The following is a 16,472-nucleotide window of genomic DNA, read 5'->3' on the forward strand; positions in this document are numbered from 1 at the left end:
AGTTTTATTTGGATAAAAAGTGCAGCGATTACCTTATTTATCACTGGAATTTTTCTCAAACTGCTCAATGTTGGAAATGTTCGTTGAGTCGAGATAAAATAGGCATTTTCTTGATCTTCGTTAATAAACGATTCAATCTTTTTCCAAACAATCCAACTCTTCTACGCTATAGATAAACATTAACAAAAAAAAAACTCCACAAAAAAACAAGTTTTATTTGGATAAAAAGTGCAACGATTACCTTATTTTTCACTGGAATTTTTCTCAAAGCTGGTCAATGTTGAAATTGTTCGGTGACTCGAGATAAGATCGAGGTAAACGTGGTGCTTGGATTGAACACGGAGCGAAGTCGATGTAATCCGCAATTTAGAATTTTTAACGCGTTTGGAGTTCGGACAGTTTCGTTGTAATGCACCACTTGCGCGTACTTTCACACACACACACACACACACATACACACAGACAGGAGTTGTTCGCGTTCACCGAGACCTTCCAACTCCGTAACGGTTACAACGCAATTATTTGTGCCTCGGGATGGCAGGGTCAAAGGTCACGGTGGAAATTACTTTTCTAATCTCTTCCGTGATTTTCTGGCGTAAGCACGGTTCGTATATACATACATATATATATATATAACGCGTACTATATATAGACGAATACATAAAACGTCCCATTTCAAGGTCAATACGATCGTTCCACCTCGTTCATCAACGCGCACTTAAGCAGATTCGGTGCAAATTGCCTCACGAGACTCGACTCGACTCTCTCGTGGCTTAAAAGCCAATCTTATTCGTATTCCAATCACCGGACTATCTTAATGAATTTCAGATTCGAGCGAAAACTCGGCTGTGAATGATACTAATGTATATGTATATATGTATATACATTTCATTCAACGCACCATTAGTATTAAAAAGCAAATAGACAAGTGATGTCACAAAAATATTTTGCAAAAACATTTAAAAATGATGAAAGGGTGTTAGAAATTTTAGTCGATCGATTTTAAAGAAACGAAAATGTAAAATCGATAGTGTTATAGGGAGATAAAAATTAATTTATCGTTAATTAATTTCAGGAATTCGAAGGTGAGCTTGAAGAAAAAAAGGTGATATTTTACAGAAGTTGTGTGTGTGTGTGTACGGTAATTGTTGTACAATGGCCATAAATGACGAGTAAAAATGTGCAGTTTCTATAATAAAAATCATTCGATAGAGACAATACTAATGATTTCCTTTCAATTAGACTGCGATCCTTTAACGGTCGATCGGATCTCTTTGTTCGTTATACGCGTTAATTAGCAACTGTTTATTCATGTAAACACGCGTGAGAAAGGTTAAATTATTTTGAAAGTAAAGGAAATATTAATCATCATCGATGTTCAATATGAAAAATATGTGATTATTATTGTTTCATAATTACCGATTTGTCATTGCGTCAAGGTCACGACTCGGTTCCCCCGCGTGGATTATGATCGAGTTGTAAACAATTATAAAAAATCGAAAGTTCGACTGAAAGGATTAGGAAATACGCGTGGAATAATTTGGAAGATTTCGTAAAGTAATTAGGTAATCGCGTTGGTAATCGATAACTCAATTAACGAGTTTGTTTATTGATTATAGTCATTAAGGAAGTTCATCGGACGGTAGTGTCATGTGCGTTATAAAAAATCAAAGGTTCGACTGAAAAGGAATAGAAAACTTACTTCGAAGAATTTGCAGGATTTCGCAAATTAATTGAGTAATCGCGTTGTTAAATTCGATCAACGAGTGTATATTTATTTATTATGATCGTTAACACGGTTCATTCTCCAATAATTGAAAGGTTTGACGAGGGGCGATTTTTTGTTCTGTGTATTGGTTATGGGGGGGGGGGGGGGGGGGTGTTAATTAACGCGAGACAGTGGGTAAAACGCGTAAATGTTTATGTATGTAGGTAGGGACAGTTACGTAGGGGACTGGATCCTCGGCTTGGACACGTTTACGCGCCGGGACCTTAACTGGATAGCAGCCACTGGAAGAAAGTTCAATGCTTGCAACAGCAATGCGCCTGCAACGTCATCGACCATTACAATCGCGTCACCCAGTACTCCCATATTTAGATAAAGCCACCCGTTAGTTGCATATTCGTTTGAGGAAAAATCCGGCCAAGTCAATATCATCGAACCTCGACCGTTTTTCTTTTTTCCTTTTTGTCTTTACGCAATTCAACCCGTTCCTTTGGTAAATCCTCTCCAATGCACTCCACATCGTTTGCATTTGCAGCAATCAAAAGTCTGTTGCCTCGCTTGCCCCATTAGTTTTTTATAAATTCAAACGAATGCGACGTTTAAATTTCATTTATATCAATTGATAACATTTTTGTTACTCTATGGTTTTATCTCAGTTATCGTGGAATGGATTATTTACAGGTGTAAGGCGTGGATATCCTTAGAACATTCTTAGGATGTTTCTGGTATTAAAGATTTATCGTACCACCTGTTCTCCTTTTACGCTATATACTAAAGTCACAGTTGCAAAATTATCAAGTTTGTATAGAGTTTTCACCACCGTGAGAAGAGAATCGTCGAGTGAAAATTATTTTCACGCAGGAACGATGTTAAGAGTCGACTTGGCTGCGAAGTGAGTCACCTTGGAAGAGACGCGAGGTTAGGAAATAAACAAGACTGTGCGTGCGCGCGAGGTAAACAGAGAGAGGGAGAAAGAAACGGGGTAGCAGGGAGACGGAGAGAACAAGCGAGAGAGAGAGAGAGAGAAGTAAAGGCGTGTGAAAATTGGACTAACGCGAATCGTAAGATCGGCTCGCAACACATTCTGGCGATGATCTGAAAGAATATTCTGTACTGTTAGCCACACCACTGTTGAACGGAGCTTTTTACGATCGGAAGCCGTTCCTCGATGAATTATAACTGTAACAGCACACGGAAAATCAACGAAAACTACTAACGGTTGCTACATTTCCATCAAATTCAACATTACTCTCGCTATTATCTCACATTGCACCAATAAACCACCCATCATTTTTCTATCCGCTTAATTCACAAACAACGTCCACGATCGCTCTGAATATGGTTCGCGCCGATATTAAACAGGGCTTCTCTAGCTTTGCTTGTAAGCGAAACTATTTACGATCCGACCGGGTAATCGTTCAGCTATAACGGAGTGCGTTCCAGTCTTCTTTTCCAAGTAGAATTTTTTTAGCATATTACCCCATAGTGATCTGTAAATCGTAAATAAAATTTCATAGTCTCGCGTGTTGTGCTTCTTTTCGTACCAGTATTTCAGGCTTTCTTCGTATGTACAAGCGAGAAAAGTCGTTCCAGTCGACTGAGCTTTCGTACAACGAAGCATCGTCGCTTCAACAGTGTGTTTACCTGGTCTAATCGGTAAAAACGTCAACAAACGAGTTCCAGGAAAAATTCAGGGAGCTTTGTGTACATTCGTATATACACGGATGGTTAACCTCTGTTTACGATAAAATTCACTTACAACACAATTAGCCTCGCTACTCGTGAAATCCCGAGAAATTTCACCAAATGTTTCTCACATGCTTTACCCAACGCTGAATAATTTCTTCTTTCGGCAAGCTTCGCCTGGCTAATCATCGCCCTTGGCGCAAGCTTATCTTCTGAATTTGTTTGCTCGAAATAACGTTGAGATACTCCTGCGGCATTAGTATTCGACCAATGGTGATGCAAACTTCTTGAAACAATGGTGGTTGCTTAAAATTAGTCGCCAAAATTGCAAAATTATTTAAAAATTCGAAACAATTTTAGAGAACGTATGACATACGTTTGCTTGCGTCCAGTAAAAAAATGGCGGTAAGCTTGAGGAGGCAAGTCGTGGGACATCGGGAGAAGTCGGCTGGCGACGCTTCAGATTGGCGGCGGTCGTCAGTGGTCGGTTGTTCGGAAACGAGAGGTCGGAGATGGTCGGGGCTCGAAAAGATCGCGAAAGGGTGAAATCACTTGATTGGTATAACGGATACGGGTAAATTGTAAAAATATTGTAATAAATTTTGCGTTTTCTTAAGTAACTGTCGAGTTTTTTATTTTGTTACTACGTTGAATCTTAAGTATTTATGATACAAGTTTTCTTGTGCGAGTGTATATAGTAAAAGTAAGCTTGGATCAAAATTCACCAAATTGTGTTTCACAGCTCTCCCATGATATATGATCTCTTCTGCAAGAAGCAGTAGTGTAGCTCACTGGATTGGTTATCCATAATGCAAACTAAATCTGTCGATACAAGAATTGTTGGAAAAAATATTCAGAATGGCGGAGAGGAGGGATTATTTAGTTAATCAAGATAATTATGAATAATTAAAGGAAAACATTGGTTTATTTATAATGCAAAGGTAAATATGATTCGAAAGACACAGAAGAATGACAAAAATACTCATACAATATTCCTACATCCACATATCTATAGGTTCTTGAAGAATTATGCTATCACTTTGCAACATTTCATAACAATTATGAAAAAGAAAAAAGGTCACTTTATTTATAACTCAACGATGAAAATGGTTCGATGGACAAAGAAGAGTGATAAAAATGTGCATGCAAAGTTCTTGCATTCAGATATCCATAGGGTTCTAGAAGAACTATGTCATAACCTTGTCAAATTTCAGACGAATTATGAAGAATTTAAAAAAAAATCAGTTTATTTATAATAAAAAAAGTAAAATGGTTCGATGGACACAGGAGAGTGATAAAAATGCCCACGCAATGTTCTTACACCCAGATATCCGTAGGGTTCTCGAGGAACTTTCACTTTGCAGCAGAATAATACTCGTTTCGCCTCGCTCGCCAGTCTCTCGTTACTGTAGAGTGGGCGTAAGTAAGTTTTAGGCCCAAATCGCTCGGCCGCGTTTATACTTTGTTGATTCATGCCGGATGTTGCCTCAGGCTTAGCTGCCATGTGGACGAAGCTGATTTGAATACGAATTCTCGTAAGGATGCACTCGAGTTTCGTCCTTTTTCACGTGTGTGACGTCATCCCCCCCCCCCCCTCGGCCCCCTCTTAAAACAAATACAATCACTCCTTCGATAAAACTCGCAATCGTGCTTAGAATCTCTATTCTTCCCAGGATATCCTCACAGTTCATCCGGTTTTCACTCGAAACTTTACCTTCTTACATTTTTTTCTATTCTTTATTCACCACTCAAATCCTTTTTTTTCAGGAGAAAAGACGATGCTTAAATATTGACACTACGAGTAAGAGGTTGGATCATAAAATTTAATTTTCCTAAAAGCTATTAAATCCTCTGGACTGAAATTGCAGTAATTTATCATAAGGTTTTGACACTGGAATTTTTCTCTGAAACTGCACCGTTTTTTAAAAATATTTTCATATACACATTTCTCATCCTCTTTTTTTTAATACTTCAGTCCCTTATCTTTCTTCATCCATAACAGAAACATTGTAAAATATTTATGATGACAGTATGTTTCGCAAACTAATTTCTACAGTGCAATTTTTTCAAATGAGCACTAAAACTTGATTTCCATTTTTTTTTGGAAATGTATTGTGCAAAAGTATAGTAAATATTTTGACGAGTAATTCAACAGAGACAAGATTGTTTTTTAGATGTTTACATGGATTAGGAAAGAGAGGCAAGAATTAGTGCATCATTAAGTTTAATAAATATAATTCCAGTCATTTTACAGTCGAAAAAAATTAATTCAGTTTTCCATAGTAGAATTTAATTAGAATGCATGCTCCAGTAACAAAGAAGCATGCAATTTGCAGGTTTTCTGCACGGAGGATATTGACCGAAACTTCCTTAGCTCCTCAAAGTCATTATGAAATGGAGATAATTAACGTAGTAATATATATATATATATATATATATATATATATAGAACAGAAGACATTCACCCGTACACACGCTATCACTGATTCAGTGTGCGAGCTCCTGATACAAATCCATTTCACTCTATCCATGTGAGAATGAAATCAATATATACACACGTGACTTTTTTCAAGATAATTAATACTTGTCCAAGTACACCTAAACACGTACACATTCATTAGTCAATATTATGACCCAAGGCTTATGAAATATTAACAACATAAGTGTGTTTCTTCCTATTTACCATCAGCTTTGCTAAAATAAACTTGATAACAAACTATCACGTGTTTGATGATTATTAGATGGTTTAAATAAAAATTTTGTTAACAAACCTTCAATTTGTATTACATTTAGACTAATGATAGTTTATGAGAGGAATTTCTAGAAACAAAAAGATTTTTGTTAGAAAAATCTTAAAAACAGAAAAAATCATGTCTAATAATAATTACATGATTTGCAACAATGAGAATCGTGTTACAAAACACATTCATCCATTTATATTATTATTGCATTAATAATAGTTTTCAAACTGCAGTTCTGAAAATGGTACAACTGTTGCTAAAAAATAGAAAATCATGTCTAATAATAATTACATGATTTACAACAATGAGAATCGTGTTAAGAAACGTTCATCCATTTGTATTATGCCTGGATCGATGATAGTTTTCGAGTTGGGTTTCAGGAAATAATAAGATAATTCTGGTAATTCTTGGCACACGCAAGCTTGAAGCAATGTTGTCAGCACTGTGATCCCAGATCTTTGTTGTGTTTTCTTTCCACGAGTACTTGGCTTCCCAAGTTGAATCCTGTCTTGCTCCTCCGGCAGAACCGTTACACGAAATTATGGATTCAGATCTGAGATTGCTCGTCAACCTTTCTCCCTGTGTGGGTGCAGATGAAAACTTGACGAGTCCCGTATGGTATACAACATGTATCTCAGAGATCTTCGATATTTGTCCTGAAAAAATTGGTAAAGTCAATTTTAATCTTACTCAACGATTTCTCTAAAAAAAGTTATTCCCATTTTACTTAATTTTAATTATTTATTGGTTCTATAAAAATGCTGCATTTAATTAATTAATATTTCTTTATTACACTATAATAATTATTTCCATCAATTTTTCTCTTTGTGTAAGTGTAAATGAATGCTTAGCGAACCTTGTACGACACGACACTGTTTCTTCGATCTTCGATATTTGTCCTGAAAAAATTTGTGAAGTCAATTTTAATTTTACTCAACGATTTCTCTAAAAACAAATTATTCCCATTCCACTCAATTCTAATTTTTTACTCCCTCTATAAATACCAATCAAAACCCTATAAAAATGTTGCACTTAATTAATTAGAATTTCTTTATTGCACTATAATAGCTATTTTCAGTTGAATAAATGCTGAAGGGTGTAGAGATTATTTTTAGAGATTGTATGTGTGCAGGTGTGTGTGGAACGTTCGCTGATTTTCTCAGTGGAAATATTTAAAGAAGCCTAATTTGCAATCAGGATTCGCGAGTGAGGTAAAGAGAAAGCACTCGTACTTATATCTGGATCACTAATGAAGAAGCTTGGAAATGTGTGTGTTTATCTGTGAATATTCATTTATGCGTTTTTATTATCAAGATATTAAAGTCTCTCGTGCAATTTGACGAAGTTTAGTACTATGTGGATAAGCCAATTAAAAAATTGCAATAAATTTTATTTCTTGTATTTAAAATGTAAGTGTCAGAATTAATTATTGGTTGGAATCATTGGCAGAGAGTAAAAATTGTACAAGGAGATTCGTATTCGTGTAATGCATATATAGTTTCCTCTCTCTCTCTTTCTCTCTCTAATATATATTTGTATTATTTTTAAGATTTATATTGGTGTAACCTCAAATCCCCACTCGATATATTTCCCTTTAAATATTTTTAATATCGTAACAATCCAATCTCCAGTGAAAAGAGTCTATGAAATTCGCTGGAAGCAAGCAGCTAGCCTTGTCGAGTAGCTTATTATACTCATGTAGCGCGGAATAAGCATTTTTACATGGCGCGTTTTACTTTGCGATAGGATCTAATAACTTGCGTAAGAAAACGCAACGGTTATGCCTGCGATTCGGTTTGGAAATTTAACAAAAGATATCGATACAGTCAGCATTGATCTCGGTAGCGTGTAATAATGAGATTGGATTGTTCAAACAGACTACTCGATTCAACTGACAATCCTTTAAAAGTAAAATAATCCAGGACTAGGAAATATTTGCATACAATTATAAATTGTAGGGGGTGGGGGGGGGGGGGGGGGGGGTAATAAGGAACGAGAGTTAAAAGGGAGAAGGGAATAGGTTAGGACATTTATATTAGCGTACGAAAAGTAACTTACGACGTCATCAGAGCATCGATCTCGATACGTTATAAAGCAGGAATTACTCCTGGCGCGTAGAGTGTGACGCACCGTGTAAAATTGCGTTTGTTTATCAAAAGGAAAAACGCTTGGTCAGAATTAGATAGCGCGTAAAGCGACGCGCCTGGCTCGCGCGGTAAATATCGACAGCGAGGAGTGGAGCATGACGCGATCGAAGTCTGAACTGGTCGAAACGCGTTCCACGTTCCACTCAGTTACTGACCGCGAGCCAGGCGCGTCGCTCCACGCGCCGTACGACGTTAGCTATAATGATAATAAACCACTCGATTGAGCTGAAAATTAAAATAATGAAATGGAGAGGAGCGGATGAACTGTTGAGTAACGAGTCGTAAAAATTGAATAAACAAATTAGCTGCGATTAACGCACGGTAAGAGAAAATTGCGCTTTATTTGCACGGAACTGCTGGACGTTGGGGGGGGGGGGGGGTAAACGCGAAAAGAAACGAGAATTGGAGGGGAGAAGGGAAATTACAACATTTAACGCGCAGAAAGCGACCTTTGACGTCATCCGATCCGATCGTTTATTTTGCAAGCGCTGGTGCGCGTGTAGGTGTGACCTGAGCGCAAATGTGTTGGTGTATCCATTTGTGGATCGGATACAGTTATTTACATTCATAGATGCACAATGTCCTTCTGGCGCACCATTAACTTATACAAATGCGCGATCTGCTTCTGGCTAATTCAATTGCGACATCTGCATATATTAATGAGCTACCGATATAAAAAATACACTCTAATATATATATATATATATATATATATATATGTATATCTATGCCATGCCGTCGAGATGTGCCTCGCTTTACCAAATAAAGTTGCGGGAGAAATTCTCTGACTCAATCTACCTGCGATTAGTCAGTAAAATCTGACAAGTGGTAACCGATAAAAATAGGATAGAGGCGTGAATGAATTGATTAAGCATCTACCGATATACAAACTAAGTAAGTTTTAATTTGTTTTGTTTTTTATCTGTGAAAAAGTTTAATTTTGATAAAAATTAAAAGATTTTGTGGGACTAATTTGGCCAAATCAGTATGAATGTGTGATTTGTATGGAGGTGTGTATGATAGGTAGGTGTGTGACGCGTGCGCAAAGGAATAGGCATTAGGAAGGTAGACATGTAAGATTTGAAAAACGAGGAGTCGGTCGAAATAAGGAGAACAGGAGAGACGGATAATCGATACTCGGTCGATGAGAAAAGGGAGTGTGAAATATTATTGTTCATTGTTGAATAAAGAAACTAATGATTTTAGGATCCAGTCAAGTTTTTATTCGCCCTATAATTTTTTATATTTATTGTTAATTTGATAAATATAGTTCAGGTAATTTTTTACCAGGAAAAAGGATTAATTTTAATAATTTTTAAAAGTTTGTTTATATTTATCCAGCCTTCCATAAACAGGAATAAATATAGTTAAAAATCTTACTTTTAGAAAAATTAAACTTAATCCCAATATTTACGATGGATTTAATTGAACGCTGCCACTCGACCACTTACTAATGAGAAAAAGGAAGAATAAAAAGTAAGCATTGAGTGGAAGTTATAAATATATATATATATATATATATAGTAGTGATGCAAATTCCACGTTTAGTCATAAAAATGATTGATTAACGACGGGAAGGAGGAAATGCGTAGTGACGGATGATCGAAATCCTGTATCGACGCACGTAAATTGTAAGTTATACCAGTCATCAGTTGAACGGAATAGCTGCGCTATAACTGGTGCAGGACTGGGAAACGTTGGAGAGAAAAATGCAAATAAACGAGGAAATAGCAGAGAGCAACCGGTGTATCTCTTAGTCGAGGAAAAAAGAAGAAAACGCGTGGAAGAGAGGAAATGGGGGCCCTGATGCTATAGCCGAGGAAAATTCGATCGTATAACGCGCATTCTTCGACTTTATAACAAAGTAAAAAAGGTGTTAAAAACTGCAAATGGTCAGTTAGAAGCATTAAAGAAAATTATTGATCGAGTGCTAGAGGAAGTCAACAAGTTTTATCATTGTCATTGTTAAATTGGTAAATTTTTGGTAGGATGGATGAGGAAGAAAAAGAGAAATGGATAACAAATTTATTTCGAATAAATAAATAATTAAAGGTATGACAGAGTAACATAATAAAGAGGGAGGGGGGGGGGCTGGAGAAGGTTGGACAAGGACACCGGGATCTTGAGGAAGAAAGAAGGTGTCATTGTTAAATTTTTGATAGAATTGATGAGGAAGAAAAAGAGAAATGGATAACAAATTTATTTCAAATAAATAAATAATTAGGTATGAGAAAGTTATATATAGTTAAGTAAGAGAGAGAGAGAGAGAGATGGAGAGTGTGTACCGAAGAATTTGCGTTAGTGAAGTTGACGAGAGTTTGTGAGTTCGACTTCGGTCGACTGAGAGGGAAAGAGAGGGAAGGTTGGACAAGGACACTGGGATACTCGAGGAAGCGAGAAGGCAACAGGTGCATCGCACTCGCACGCCCTCCTTTATTATTTTCTCTTTTGCTTCTCGCTCTTTCCTTTTTCTTCCTTCTCCCCTTCCCCTCCTCTCCTTCCTCCTTTCCCTCAATCTACCGCAACAGTGCCCTTTCTTTCACCCCTATCTCTCTCTCTCTCTCTCTCTATCGCACTATAATCCTCTCCTTCTCTTTATCTTCCTCTTTATATCCTTTGCTATATTCTCCACCTTTTCTTCCCAAGCAGCTAATCTTCACCCATAGTCACGATCAACTATAAAATATTACATCTATTTGCTGTAAACTTGTTTATAATAATTAATCGAATCTTTCCTCTCTTTCGTTCTTCTTTTTTAATAACAAAGTTCTTTATCTATATTATTTTTAAACAACAAAGTCCTCTATCTGTACATTAATCATAATTAATGACATAATATCATATCCACTCGCAAGAAACTTGTTTATAATAAATTATCCAATCTTCGCTCTCGTTCATTTTTCTTTCCTAACAACAAAGTCGCCTATATCTATATTGTCTATTTTATTCCTAAACATTAATCATAATTAGTAACATAATATCATATCCACTCGCAATAACCTCGTATATAATAAATAATCCAATCACTCTTCGCTAATCGATTCCTCTTTATTAATAACAAAGTCCCCTATCCATCATCCACGCGACGATCAAATTGACGAAGCACACGCGTGGAAATTTTATGTATCCTCTACCTGAGACACAAAATTAGCATCGAGCGTCGAGTAAGAGCGAGTTTGACTCGCTCTACCTCCATCACGCTTTACCCCCTAATAATAATAACATTCGTTCTCACATTTGATAAAGGCCCGCATCCCTCCCCTCCGCCTACAATTTTTGGCATACTCCACGTGGAGAATTGATTCGTAAACGAATTTCGCTGAAAATTCTAGTTCGACCAATGACAAATGCGATAATTTTTGGTCTTACACGGCGGCTCTGTTTGATGTTGCTATAGTGTTGGTGGTGGTGGTGGTGTGAGATAGGCTCCACAAGGGAGAACACACCAGGCTTCGCGTTGTGTCAGTCGAACAGGTGCACTCGAGTTAGCGCGGTCGAGTTTACCTGTTGCAGGGAAAAACCTGCCGTGTTCTCCTATTCATGTGTGATTCTCCGATGAATTCCTACACATTTTTTCACATTCCTCGCGACATGGTAAGATATCTTGGGTGGCCATTGAATAAACTTTAGCTTTTTAGCATACTTTTCATCGTTCAACTTCTTTTCAACAGACCTCGCAGCATCTTCCTCAAAATCGATTCTAAAATACCTTTTCTAATTCTCAGGTTTTATTTTGTACTACAAAATTCATTGATTGACTTAAAATCTGAAAGAAATTTATAAAAACATTTCTTATTGATTCTCGAAATTTTTTTATTGACAATTTTACTACTTTACTATTTTATTTATTGAAATTTTAAGCATATATATATATATATAAGCACTGAAAAAAATTACAAAAAAATTAGCCTCACTGAGAGTTACTTAAATAAATTTCTACCTTCTTTATGCCTCTTAGCGTCAAAAGTGCCACACTACATGTATATGTAGAGCATAAAAAGTACATTACGCAGCTATGAAAGGTGCTAAACTCGATACAGGAGTGAAATCAGTTTCAATGAGTGACAGTGTGTTAAGTGTGTTAAATACAACTGTAAAATCTATTAATGTGCAGTAGAAAACGCTACAAATTAAATTCCACTTAAAATAAAATAAACACGTGTAATAATCAAACAAAAATCCAAACACAAATTATTTTGATATAATCATGTTTAGAAATACTTAATGAACTTTTCTACTACAGAATAATAAAAATTCCTCTTTTCTTCCACAGCAAAGATGAAACATCTTTGGCCGTTGGTGGCGTGGATACTTCTATCTTCGTGTCCAGTAAGTTTTCACTCTCCTCGTAGAAACTCAATATTTGTTGTTTTTATCAAATTTATTACTTTCACGGTTCACTGGAAAGGAGAGGGAGATTTCTAATGGCGAGTGCTTTTCAGGCCGAGTCTTACAATGGCATCAAGGGGGGATTAAAAAGAGAAGTATTTTTCCTGAATCTCGAGGATGGTTACTTCGGATGCCAGGTGAACGAGTCGACGGACGTTTTACAACTGCTCGAGCTGTCCAAGCTCTGTGACAACAACGTCGACTGTTATCAGGGAACGGACGAGCAACGAGTCAGACTGAAGTGTACAAGTGAGTTGAACGTTTAAAAATACTTTGAACCTTCACAATTGTCTGGTCTAATTAACATGCTCGTGGTGAGTAATTAATTGATCCTCCAGGTAACAAGATAATGCTTGTGCTCACTTACAATTTAATTTTGTTCGGATAGTCGAGTAAATGTACTTAAATGACTTCAAAATTTAAAAAGACTTTGAATCCTGAAAATAGTCTGGTCTAATTAACATGCTCGTGGTGAGTAATTAACAGATCCTCCGTGTAACGAGATAATGCTTGCATTCGCTGCGTTATTGCAATTAAATATTATTAAGGCAGTCTAGTAATTTTGCTTATTTCGTACAAACCGCAAATATACTTACGCTTGGATACCGAGTCACGACGATTAATAGTCGCGGTCTCTCGGACAAACACGTAAATTTCCAAAGAGTCATCTTCCCAGGTTATAATTGACTCGTGAAAATTCATTCCATTCTTCGCGAGAAGATTGTCTTTTACTCTTCGTAGTTTTATTGGGAATTGGTTATTCAAGATTTTTTAAATATTCTTTTGTGGTTTTTTTAATTGAGTTATTCGTTATTTTTGTAGATGACTGTACGAAAGAGGATGGAACTAAGTGTCAAAACGGTGTTTGCCTGGACTCGGTTTGTCATTGCAATGATGGATTTGGGGGTTGCAACTGTCAAGATCCGGACGAGAACGAGTGCAAATACCGACCCTGTGATATTTTTGCTCACTGTACAAATACTCTTGGCAGTTTCCAATGTTCCTGTTTCCCTGGTTATCGTGGCGATGGTTTTCATTGCGAAGGTAACAAGCTGATATATGTATATGATGAACGTATATAGCTTGAAATTTGGTTTTCTTTAACGAGTGATAATTAATATAGATGATGAAATGTATTTGGAAATTAGATTTTTTCTCAATGAGTGGTAATTCATATAATGATGAAATATACCTTGAAATTAGATTCGTTTTTAACGAGTAATAATCGGTATAGATGATGTTACAGGAGATTTATATTGAAAAGGCCGTTGAAGATTTGCGGGTAAAAAATGTAAACAAAGAATCGAGCTCGATATCAGATTCTAAGAATTAAGCTTACGAGAATTAGAGTAAACCGTCGTTGTTCCAATTCTATTGGCTAGCTCGCGAAAGAGCCTGGGAGTGGGGATGCGAGCCTGGTTGGCTCATTCGTACAGAAGCTGGGGTTGAAGTATCATTCTTAACCATGACTTAAAAATTAAAAATTCTCTATTTCTCGTGCCAGTTTCTTCGCCAAATTTGCCCTAGTATCTTAAAATTTTGTTGTTATCTTATCGAATAATAATTTGAATATGCATCTGATGAAATGTGATTTGCAACCCATAGAGCACCTAGTAGCTTTAAGACAACTTTTAGGTGTCTTTTAGTCAATTGGATGACTAAAAGAAGTCTATAAGACAACGTTTAGTCAAGTGTGCTGTATGGGAATTTGATTCGTGTTTTAACGAGTGATAATTCCTCAGATATCAACGAATGCGAGGACCCGTTGTTGGCTTCACGCTGCGTGGAGAATGCAGAGTGCTGCAATTTGCCATCGAACTTTGTGTGCAAATGCAATTCAGGATATATTGGAGATGGTGCGGTGCGCTGCGACGATATCGACGAGTGCACGATACCAGGTGCTTGCGGTGATAACACAATTTGTCAGAATATACCAGGAAATTATACTTGCGAGTGTCAACAGGGTTATTCAGGAGACCCGTACAAAAGTGTACGTATTAGAACCATATTTTTTTGTCGATCTACGAATTCTAGTTTTAATTATTGAATCAACGCGTTTAATAATGATAGTCTGACTATTTTCCATTTTTTATATGCATTAAAAGACCCGAGTTGTTAATTTGAAGTTTATTCAGTATAGGTTTTCATGGAATATTCTCAGTGTTACGACAAGTGAATATATTTAATAATAGTCACTCGTGAGAATTTATATCCAATATTAAAAACTTCAATTAATTAATTTAAAACAAATTTAATGGATTTCATGGAATCTTTTCAGTGTTACGACATAAACGAATGCAAATACGAAGGTGCTTGCGGTCGAAGTGCTCTATGCAGGAATTTACCAGGTGGTCACAAGTGCGAGTGCCCGGAGGGATTCAATGGAAACCCCGACGAGGAATGCGTCGACGTGGACGAGTGTGCAAGGAGTCCTTGCGGAAGATCCGCTCACTGCACCAATCTACGTGGTTCTTTCCGGTGTTCCTGTCCCGAAGGAATGGATGGCGATCCTCTCACTGGATGCCATGGTAAATAAAATAAATTTACACTAAATAATTAATAACAATGAATCTACAGTTTATTGCTACACTTATAACAATTAATTCTATAAAGCACAACTAAAACTATTGATGAGTGTATAAATGATAATAATAATACGATGAACGATCAATCAGAATCTAACAAAAGCACATGGGTTAATTAAAGAGGTAAAAATTAATTAACTGAACTGGTGAAAAGCTCGATATAAAAGTCACTAACCGTTACTAACAGATGTAAACGAGTGCAAGGAGGGCTCGCTGTGCGGTGCGAACTCCGAGTGCGTGAATACCGAGGGTAGTTTCGAGTGCAGATGCAACCCTGGCTTCCATCTGGATCGCATTCACGGGTGTGTCGATGTGAACGAGTGCGGGCGTAGCAATGTGTGCGCCCCCAACGCTAGGTGCATCAACGTACCTGGATCCTTCAAGTGCATTTGCCCCCCAGGATTCGTCGGTCAAGGCCTGACACACTGCGAAAGTCAGTCCCATCATTTTCCTCCCATTCTTCATTTTCAATATTAAAATCTAACCCTTTCAAATTTGCTGCCCCTCTCGTGAAGAAATTCAAGACAAAAATCGAATCAGGAGACTCAATAGATGCTCGGGCTATAAAATAGTGAAATTATGTTAAATGTTAGCAATCAATGAATCACTGAGTATATTTTTTCTAGAGCCACTAAATTTTTAAATCCACTTAAATAAATCCTACAAGCTTTTTTATGATAAGAAACCTTTTTTGATTACGAATAATTTTTTTAAAACGTCTGATAAAATTCAATGGGAGGATTCAGCAGAACTTCGAAGGGTTGGTTATTAATAATTCTAATACTCACTCTTAATTAACCGTATTAATTAAACAGACGTTAATGAGTGCTTGGAAAAACCTTGCGGTGAGAACGCCGAATGCAGCGACACGATTGGTAGCTTCGCTTGTAGCTGCAAAAAGGATTACACTGGGGACCCCTTTAAGGGATGCAGTGGTTAGAAAAAATGCTAAAATTAATTGATACATTATTACAATAACCAAATAACTATTTTTTAATGTATAAATAACGCGTACCAATAACATTCGCTCTTTCAGATATCGACGAATGCACTGCTTACGAAAATCCATGTGGATCTAACGCCATTTGTAAAAACGAGAATCCAGGTTACAATTGCATCTGCCCACCAGGATATAGTGCCAATCCTTCTCCAACAGTTGCTTGCGAACAGGTAAATTTTAATAATTTTATAAATATAA

General features: G+C 36.8%; 1 protein-coding gene across 1 annotated transcript in view; it reads left to right on the plus strand.

Moving 5' to 3' along the window:
• Positions 1–12,569: 12,569 nt before the first annotated feature.
• LOC136780117 (uncharacterized) overlaps positions 12,570–16,472 on the plus strand; it is a gene marked incomplete at its 5' end in the record, with an annotated part of 59,825 nt that continues 55,922 nt past the window's right edge. The window contains 8 exon segments of the mRNA XM_066738233.1: positions 12,570–12,629; positions 12,743–12,938; positions 13,512–13,733; positions 14,432–14,679; positions 14,968–15,217; positions 15,462–15,707; positions 16,090–16,209; positions 16,311–16,444. Coding sequence (XP_066594330.1) covers positions 12,570–12,629; positions 12,743–12,938; positions 13,512–13,733; positions 14,432–14,679; positions 14,968–15,217; positions 15,462–15,707; positions 16,090–16,209; positions 16,311–16,444 — 1,476 coding nt within the window.

This window comes from Prorops nasuta, unplaced genomic scaffold (genome assembly GCF_024137725.1).
Source record: "Prorops nasuta isolate Cenicafe-Biocafe unplaced genomic scaffold, Cenicafe_Pnas_1.2 PNAS00018, whole genome shotgun sequence".
NCBI classification, from domain to species: Eukaryota; Metazoa; Arthropoda; class Insecta; order Hymenoptera; family Bethylidae; genus Prorops; species Prorops nasuta.